We start from the raw sequence: 10,231 nt of genomic DNA, 5'->3' as shown, positions 1-10,231 counted from the left end.
ATATTCAAGTACCGAAAAGCTTTCTTACTATCATAGCTACAGTAATGTTCAAATGTGCACGTGCTCGGTTGAACGAGAGTGACCACCAAAAAGGATGAGATAGTTTACGGACGAAGTTCACGCTGCTGACCCCACGGTTTATTCGGCACAATAAACACAAAAGTACGACTGCAATGAAACATAAACAAAAATTTGAAATAAAAATATATTTATGAAACAAATTTAAAATGTTTTTATGTACATATATAAACATGAAATCCTAGTTAAAAATAAAAATACTCATTTATTGTTTAGGTTTATTTACAAATATTATTTATGGGTCTGTATATTACTTGAAACCATAAGAAGTATACGTGATTATTAAAAAAATAAAGATAGATAAAATTTGCATTTTATGGAGGATACAATTTTTGGGGGATTTCAAAATAATGTACTAAAACATTAAAAGTAATAAATTCAAATCTATAGCAAATATAAATATTGTATTCATTTCTTATAAATATGATTTCCTAATGTAATTTTTCAAAATATTAAAGATCATAATGCAAAAAAACTAAATTTATTAAAAGTAATAGGCTTCATGTTTTTTAAACTACCTACATTTGTCAAAGTATTTATGAATTTTCGAAAATATTCGTCCACTAGTTTTATTGTTGGAATGAAATATAGCAAGACTTGCATTGCCTACTAAGAAAGTTGGTAGCTGGTAGTCATCGGGTTAAAGAAATGTGGTATTTATTGTTGTAGCTATTTTCATTTTTTAAAATATATAACTACTCTAATTTTTAGGCCTATGTGACGAACATTCATGATGATGAGGTAACTGTAGCATTTGAAAATGAGTAAGTATACGTAAACTCTTTGTAGTTTTTTTTGTTTTTTATTGCTGTTAAATATTTTGATTTTTTTCCAAAGAAGTTTAAACATGTTGGCATATTATTCTGTACTGTAGGAAACTTTTCTAGAGGTAGTCTTATATGTTTGAATAATATAGTTAAAGAGTTTATAACTGAAGAGAGAAAGTAAAATGTTAAAATATTTACAAAATTTTGAAATATTTGTTTTTCAGAAGAAAACATCTTAAAACTACCAATAAATATAAGTGTACCATGAATGATATTTTGTAGCAGATCATATGTAGATAGAATTTGGATTAAAACATGTTCATACAGATATCAGTGTATGTGAGAATAATGACTTGAAAGAATATTTACATCTTGTGCAGCAGATAATATTTTATAGAGCTGAGTAATTAGTTGGATTTGATAATTGAGTAATTGTTAGGTTTATCAATTGATTACATTCAATTAACTGATTATTCTCACCTGAGACTAATCTTATTTTTTAGCTTTTTTCTTTGAAAGATATTTTGAATTACCTTTCATTAATATGATAGATATCTTCAGGTATAAGAAGTTGGGATTAAGCTATTTTTTTAATCCTAAACAATTTTACTAGTTTCAGCCATAAGCTTACATCTTCTATCAGTTAATTGAATAAGTTTCATTGTTGGAAGGAAAATTATTTTTCAAAAAAATGTTCAAGAATACACAAAATTTGACTTACATTCTTCACAGAAATAATTTAAATATTAGTGCTAGGTACGTTTTTATTTTTCTAAATTACTGAAAAAAATAATATTGCATTTGACTGTTAATTTTTATATATATATATATGTTTGAAACTGTTCAAAGTAATTACTCCATCTAGCAAATTTGCTGTTTTTTCCATTGTTGGTCAAATCTTGGTCAAGTTTATGATTTTCTATGTGCATAACTACACTTAGGTGATCACACGTGGATATTTTTGGTGAAACTTCACTGTAAATAGGGACAGTAACTTTAAAAGCACATACTACTTGTTAGAGATAGAGACAAATAAGATTATGATGAGTCTGAAAAGTCATTATTTTATACATAAAATATTGTAGTGGGAAGTGTTTCAACAAACTATTATTTTGAATCAGCAAAATGCCAATTCCACACATCTGTATCCTTTTTACTCATTGCTTAGTAGATAAAAACAAATTCTGTGTTTGAGGTAATATATGCAAGGAAAATTAGGGTAGGTAAGTAGGATTTGGTTTTTCAGTTGTTGTTTTTATTAAACATTATTGCACTGCATTCTGGGCATATTATTATCAAAATAGAGAATGTTTTTCATGCATTCTGTCACAGAGTTGGTAGACTTTATATGTAGGGATGGCCATGGTACTCAGTAGGCATAATACAAATATTCATGCTAAAAAATCAACAACAACAGAGAGTTTTACTTTAAAAGATGATTGTCACTAACTTTTATTTGTTTCTCTGCCCAATAAGGCAAGAAACCATTGCTAAGAAAGTGACCAACCCACCAAATTGTTCATCTTTTTTCTTGTTTCAGTCAAGATACCCTACAACTACTTTATCTATAACATCAGTTTAATCCTAAATATATTCTAAGTGTGTTTTTGCAGTGCATGATGTCATCTCTTAGTTGTAATAACTTGTAGTAATTTAACAAAAAATCATAATTGTTGTGTAAAATGTGTTATCATATACAAATTTGGTGTTTTTTTTAAAAAGCTTAAGTACAGGGTGAAACAGGATTTACCAGCCAATTATGGATTAACATTAGATGAGTGTAACATGTAGAATACTCAATGCTTTGTACACTATACAACTGGTGTCTTTTGGGAGCCAACCCCTATATTATGTATGAAGAGGAGTAAAACAAAATCAATTCACATATATTAAATTTTAGTACACACATTCATAGAATACATTAACTTTCTGTCAGGAAGAAGTGTCACAAAACAAGTAATAAAAACATTTTTTAAATGTAAAATGATGTAGGGATAGCACTACCAACAAGAATATAGGGAGGATGCAGCTGTACATGGATCATTCCTGTGTGACTTTCAATATTAGAATTTAACCTTACACTGTAAAATGCATACTATGCAGTTTGTTTATCATAATGTCATTGTCATGTCAGGTTAGTGTAAATAAGAGCCTAGGACTTATGTAGAAGGAAAACCAAGTTAATTCAAAACATGTCTTGATTACTGTAGACTATTACAGACTCTCGCTACAAGGTTGGTTAATTTGACTGGCCTCATAACCATTTCATGCATTTTACAATGAAAGATTAAATTTTAATATTGAAACTCGTATAGGAATGGTCTATCATCCCTATATACTTGTTTGCATTCTTTTTCTCACTGCCATTCCTACATCATTTTACATTTACAAAATGTTTTTTTTTATTTGTCTAATCATGAAGTAACTTACTTTCAGTTTTTTTAGTTTCATATTTGTTCTTTTAACAAATATGTGTTGTTTTTTCACTTATTTTAGCATGTTTACTTCTCATAAGGCTTATGGATTATCAGCTGAAGTCAAATTCACTTTTTAATAATGTTTATTAGTTCTTTATGGATTTATTATTCATTGACATATGTTAAATATGTCATTATACATTTTCAATACAAACTACCGAAAATTCAAATTGATAAAATAATAATTATTAAATTAACTAAAACTTAATTAATAATATAAAGATTGTAAGCTGCTAATGTTTCTGTTTCATAGTAATATGTAGACATTGTTGAACTTTTAAACTCTTTAAGTTGTAGTGAAAGAAAAACTACTTTCAGAATGTAACTTTATTAGCTCAGTATCTCACTATTAAAGCTTCGTAATGAGCAGTCGATATCCTACAAGTTCCCTGATCCAGTTAAATCTAAATTGGAACACTGTCATTTGAAAATCAAACATAGATAAACATGTTTAGAAAGTTTATAATAGCTGTAATAATGAAATATGTAGCTAATAAAGTTACATTCTGGAGGTATAGGTTGTGATTTTTTTTACATTTATAGAAATGTCTCATAACAAATTTCAGTTTGCATTAAATGATTTTAATAATAATAAAAACTACTTTCCTTTGAATTGTATATATATACTTTTATCTTTTTAATATTAATCACAAGATAAAATAATTCCAAGTTTTTCAAACTTTTTTTAAACAACATATTATATCTTGATATTTCACAAACTGAGCATCTTATAAGTTTAACTCTTCAATAGAGTAGATTTATAATTCTGTGTACTTTGAAAAAAAGAAACAAAAAACAATAGAAACAAAGGAAGTTTAATTGATTACATTAATTAGTGTCATGTAAACTAATCAAAAATTAGTATTTCTGACTATTACTGTCTTTGATTATTCCAACAGTAGATTAATAAAAAATCTGATTATATCAATTGTCACAAAAATAATCAACTAGTCAAAATCGTTGTTTGTGTTTTTGATTATTCCAATTATCCAATCACTTGAAATATTTCAAACTATTTTTCCCTGTCTTTGTTATGGCAAAACTGCTAAGCATATCTTCCACTGTCACTAAATTTGAACTGCTGACCAGTTTTTGTCCTTTTTTTTTTATTTTTGCTAGCTTGCTTATATGTACCATGGTTTAAGGAACACTGTACTAATAAATTAATGGGACTGGGGATTAGGAAATACCACTAATCATCTAGCTCTAAACAAGAGAACACTCCCTGGTCATAACATGTAAAAATATGTATGAGAGGCCTACTAATACCTGCAGGTGAAGCTTTTTCTCTGATTGAGGAAGCTCATTATTTAGTAATAGATTAAGTGAGAAACACGTTGTCAAACATATGAGCTAAGTGCTACTATACTTAGTAGTAGTATGTAGATCCTTGCATGTTTCAACTTATATTGAACAATTGAATAACATTGTTAGAGATTGTTACTTTAAGCAACTGTTACTGAAACAGGCAATGCTGTAAGAAAATTAGTTCCAAATTCCATATGTTGGTAAACAAAAACTTAAAATTTATACATAAATACTGGGAAGCAATATAAAACAAGTTGCAATAAATTATCCACTGAGGCTTATTAGCATGTGAATTTGTTATGATCATAACATTGTTTTTTTGTAAAAATAATAATTAGAGATCACAATAGCAATATTTCAATTACATGAATAGTTTTAAACCCCAATTTCAATTAGTTTATTATTGCTTTGAGACGTGACACTAATTGATTAAGTTGAATTCTTGAATAATTGGAATAATTATTTTAGGTGACATTAATTGATAATTGGGTTAATTGCCCAGCTCTTGTTAATTTTGTAACCTAGAATATACAGTTATTTTTTTATTGTTTATTAGATTTTTAGTTGGTGTAATTAAAGTTAGAGCCTGCTAAAAATGTATTGTATATTAGCATTAAGTTAAATAAAACTGAAGACGTGTTTTTAGATATGATATTAATAATTTTTTCTTACTAAAGTGATTTATTTGAAAGCTGGCAGCCTGAAAGTAAATTCCCCTTTCGAAGAGTCAGGCTTCCTCCAATACCATTAAAGGAAGGAGAAAAATTAGAATTAACTGAAGGGCAGGAAATTGAGGTAAAAAATGTTTATTATTTTTGTATTTTTTGCCATGATCTTGTGAGGCTTATTTAGTCTTTTGGCTTTGTATATGTGATTTTTGGAAGATACTGCTGTTGAGACAAAAGTTTGTCTTGGATTAGGTAATTGGTAGGAAGAGGACTAATAAAAAAGGTACCATTTGCTTTTTACTTAAAAAGTATTTTTCACATCATGATCATGAACACTTCTGATATCTTTCTTCCACTCTCAAATAACTTTTCTCAATTTATACTGCCCTCTATAGGCACAAACATTTGCTCACCACTGGCCTTGGTACTCCCACTTACTCTTGTGTGTATTCACATGAGACATCTGCATGCTATTGTGCAAATGATCATGCAGCAACCAATAGGAGTTTCACACAACTCCTATCATAACCAGCACCCTCACTTCCGTGCGGCCCGTAGTCACTTCTCAATTGGTAGTCCTACTAATATAATGTGTTTTCACTTGTGCTTACCTACTGATTGTTTCTGTTTTTAAAATCACATAAATTACTTTTGTATCTTTGTTTTTCATTTATTAGTTCATCAGTATTTGCTCCAGTTTTGAGTTTTATTCCAAACATATTTTTTTCTATCTTTTCTTTGCAGGGGCACTTTTCATGTCTCAGAATCTTACTTTGTAGCGAGTGTTGCCTGACCAGGTATACTTATTCATAAATCTGCACTGTAAGACCTTTGTTGAGATGGGGTGTTCCGCTTGACTGCTTATAGGTATTCCTCATGGTATTTTGCTTTATAAAGATGTTCACTCTGGACCATACACTCATGTACTAACATGAGTAAAGCAGATGGAGATTGTTGCCCATTCCTGATAATCTGTGTTGTAGTTCACTGGATTGACCTGCTTTTCTAAGTAAGGTGTTATGGTCACCCATTGCACTATCTCTGTTGCAGTGTCCTTCTGAGCTCTCAAATGCACCATTTCCCCCCTTCTAGTAGAGTATGGAAGCCATTGCCACTTACCAATTCTTAGCCTCTGGGATGGTGGACCATGGAGGTTTCCTCCTGAGTGTACCCAATCCTACTCAGTTGAAACTAGTGTGGTGGTGTTCGGCTAGTGTGGATGGTGTTGGTGCTCATCCTACCATGGACCTGATGTACAATTCCAGATGCAGCTGGGTGATGGATAGTGCATTGGGCCAACATGCAGTTCACCCCTCCTGCTGAAACACTCTCCTTCCTACCATCCCCCAGATGTCGGTTCCTGGTGGATAAGGTGGAGGAGCTGGACCAGCCACACAAGTCCTCACATTTGTGGCTGGATACCTATTTTATTACCACAGACAAGAGGATACATTACCAATCCTACCCGGTGATGGATTGTAGATGCACTCCCACTTTGGTGTCCACCTTCCTACTGTCCCTCAGATGTTGGTTCCCAGCTGATATGGTGATTATTGTGTTGGATATGTGGACAAAGATGCAGATCCTTGGTATGGAGGATCATCTTCCCTACCATTTCCCATATCTGAGGTAAAAAGTAGAGGACCCTCTTCTTACCATGAGCTGCGTATCATTATCACGGTTCGACTGGTGTTGGTTGTGGTCATTTTCCCATTTATGGTCTGATATGACCTAACCACTTTACACCTGGGGTTCCTTAATTTCAAACATGTGTGTGTGGCTGGGCACTCTTCTTCTACCACAGACTGAAAGATACATTCCCAATGCTACCTGTTGATGAATTGGAGATGCACCCTCACTTTGCTGTCTGCTGGATATCAGTTCCCAGTGGATATGGTGATGGTTATGTTGGATGTGCACACATGATGATCCTGTGATTCCACTCTTATTGCTACACATTTTCCATGTAGTTGAAGAGTATACCTGGCTCAGAAGTGGTGATGTCTCCCATGGGTGTGTTGACTTCCTTTTATTTGCACACCTCATGACCTTCCTTTGGGTGCATTCTAAAGGGGGATCATCTTCCTACCAGACCAACCCTCAACTCAATGTGCAATTCAAGAGGCAAGACACTGTATCAGAAGTTAACATTTTCTTACATTGAAAATGTATTCCTGGTAGATACTTACCTCCCTTCACATTTCACTCCTGGCCTCCCAATTTCCGGTGTAGATTTTATATGTACTACCCAATCTCAAAGAGATTACAGCCTGCACAGAAGAGAGGGTGCTAGTTATGATAGGAGTTGTGTCACACTCATATTGGTGGAGGGTTGCCGTATGATCATTTGCATGATAGCATGCAGCTGTCTCGCATGAATACACTTATAGCTAGGTGGAAGTATCAAGGCTAATGGCGAGTAAAAATTTGCACTAAAATGTTGCAGTATATGTTTAGAAAAGCTGTATTTGTTCATAAATATTGAAAAGATCTTTAATATTACATATGGTGACATACAAAATATTGAGTTTAGTTTAATTAAAAAATCTTAGTTATTTCTATGGTCATAGGATAATATATAAATGAGAAAGGCATTTTATTTTCATATGTTTGCTCTGATGTGTGAAAGATGAAAATACAAGACATATGAAAAAAGTAAGGCATATTGTCATCTTATCCTTGACCAGGTATTGTTTGTAATGAATATTTCATCTTGATTTGAAAGGACATTTTTTGAAAAGCCAGATATTTTTATAGGTTTATTCTAGGGCCAATGAACAAGAAGCATGTGGTTGGTGGAAAGCAGTGGTCAAAATGACAAAAGGAGATTTTCATGTAGTGGAGTACCTTGGATGGGAAACAACCTATACGGAAATTGTTCCTAGTGACAGGCTACGTCATAAAAATACCAAGTTAGTAAAGAAGTTAACTAACTTTGTGTTGCATACACCCAGTTCTACAATAAAAAGTGATGGTTCATTTTGCAGATAATTTAATCAGGTAAAAGTTAAACAGTTGTAGACAGACATTTATTAATATACCACAAAAACATTACACTGTATTAATGAATGAAAAGTAGATATAATGCAAGGTAAAAGCCTATTGTGTGCATGATATTTAGTGTGGCATTATCATTTTTCATTGAAGGTAGCATATTTAGTTTTATGATGGATTAGTGATTTACATGGCAACCACATTATCATGTAATTTTTTTATGGTTCAAAGCAGGTTAAGAATAAGCTATTTGTGCTTATAGAATTATTTTAATATGTTTATTTTTCCTTTTAGTTCACCTATCACAAAGGGATCCTTTCATAAGTTTGAAATGGATGTACCTGAAGACCTTCGGGAATAGTGAGTAGATCGTAGAGTGTGCTGGTGTATTAATTTGTTCTTTCCAAAAAGGATACATTTAAAATTAAAAAACTATTAATCTTTAAGTGACAGGATTAAGATTGTGTGAAATTTATAGTTTATTGAAATACTTATTTTTAATAATTCAATGGTTGTAATAATTGGTTATGTGGAATAGAATACATGTATTTGATTCACTGTTGAAATGTAGATTCCTAAAAATTTAGTTTAATTAAAAAAAATCTGAAAACAAAAATAAATAAAAATATGAAAATATTAACTTCTGATCAAAGCAAACTACCTGCTTTCACTGAAACTAAAATTGAACCTGGAATTTGTAATGACTATAGCTAATTAAATATACTTATCTTATGTTCTTATTTATAAAGATTAGAATGCATTGTTTCATCAGTTGGGTACCCACTCTGTTAACTATATTTTGGATTGTAATCCCAGTAATATGTCATGAGGTTCTGTCAGCTTAGGAGCTTTATGTTAGGCCTAAATACATATACTTAGCTAACAGTGCAAAATATTCTTTATAATGAAAATACAACTTTAAAGGTAATTAAAAGAGATATACTAAACATTCTAACCAATAATGTTAATTCTACTTCCACAGTTCACATGTCAAAGGCCATGTCATTGCGTTTGTTGACTTGCATTCAAAATTTTATTGAACTACTATTTTATGAAATTATGTCAATAAGTTTGGTATCAAATTATAGATTATAATTCAAATTTTAGTGTTATATATTAGTTAGTTTCTTAATCTGTAAGTAAATATAAAAGAAACACAGTTTAACATTGATTTTTGTGTGTCATGTGGTATGTTGAATGCAGCACTGGTTCAAATTATATGTTTGTGATGTCAAAATACAAAGTTTATAGTTTTGTACAAATTAGGAACTTAAACTACTGATATTGACAAGCTAGGATTAGGATATAAAATAAGAACCTCTTATCATTTCTATTTGCTAAGATACCACTAATGTACTGAATCAAACACAGTGGCCCTCCTGCCCACCTCTTTCCATTTTTAGAAATGCTCCCTTATATACAGTTACTTCTATGTATGACATGAATAACCAGTCAAAAGCTCAGAATATTCCTATAGTGGTTTTCTCAGCCGCCTTGACATATTATTGTGTTAATCTCATTCTTTTCACACAAGATTTCAACTGCTAAGTCTTTAGTGAGATATCATATTTTTTTAGACCCAAATATAGCTTAGTTACTACACTTGATGAATTATAGTGGAATTCTATGGTATCGTTATAGTAATTTGGGATTTTTTTTTGTTATTTAAAATGTATATATAAAACCTAAAAAAAAATTTTCTTTTCACGTCCTCCATGTGGGAAATTTCATAAGGCTTAGCAACTTATGACAAGCAGCAAACAAGTACAAAGGTCATAACTAGAAAAGATAATTGTTTGCTTTAATTCTTTATTTACTGTTCTATGTTTTAAGAAAAGTAAGTTTAAGAATTTATTTGTAAATAGTATTAATGTATATACATGTATAATGTATAATATTGAAATGTGACTGTATTTTACAAAATCTAGTCTACTAAAAC

General features: G+C 31.0%; 1 protein-coding gene across 5 annotated transcripts in view; it reads left to right on the top strand.

Moving 5' to 3' along the window:
* The window catches only part of LOC106470508 (synaptic functional regulator FMR1-like), a 93,988-nt gene that overhangs the window by 19,918 nt on the left and 63,839 nt on the right, over positions 1 to 10,231 (top strand). For 3 of the 5 annotated variants that reach the window (XM_013931083.2, XM_013931069.2, XM_022399923.1), the window contains exons 2-5: positions 790 to 842; positions 5,308 to 5,425; positions 8,056 to 8,210; positions 8,587 to 8,652. In XM_013931083.2, coding sequence (XP_013786537.1) covers positions 790 to 842; positions 5,308 to 5,425; positions 8,056 to 8,210; positions 8,587 to 8,652 — 392 coding nt within the window. The remainder of the gene's footprint in view (positions 1 to 789; positions 843 to 5,307; positions 5,426 to 8,055; positions 8,211 to 8,586; positions 8,653 to 10,231) is intronic. The other 2 variants (XM_013931076.2, XM_022399927.1) reach the window with 1 other exon arrangement.

This window comes from Limulus polyphemus, unplaced genomic scaffold (assembly GCF_000517525.1).
Source record: "Limulus polyphemus unplaced genomic scaffold, Limulus_polyphemus-2.1.2 Scaffold105, whole genome shotgun sequence".
In the NCBI taxonomy this organism is placed as follows: domain Eukaryota; kingdom Metazoa; phylum Arthropoda; class Merostomata; order Xiphosura; family Limulidae; genus Limulus; species Limulus polyphemus.
Note: the sequence above shows the minus strand (reverse complement) of the source record. Positions and strands in the feature narration are given on the sequence as shown.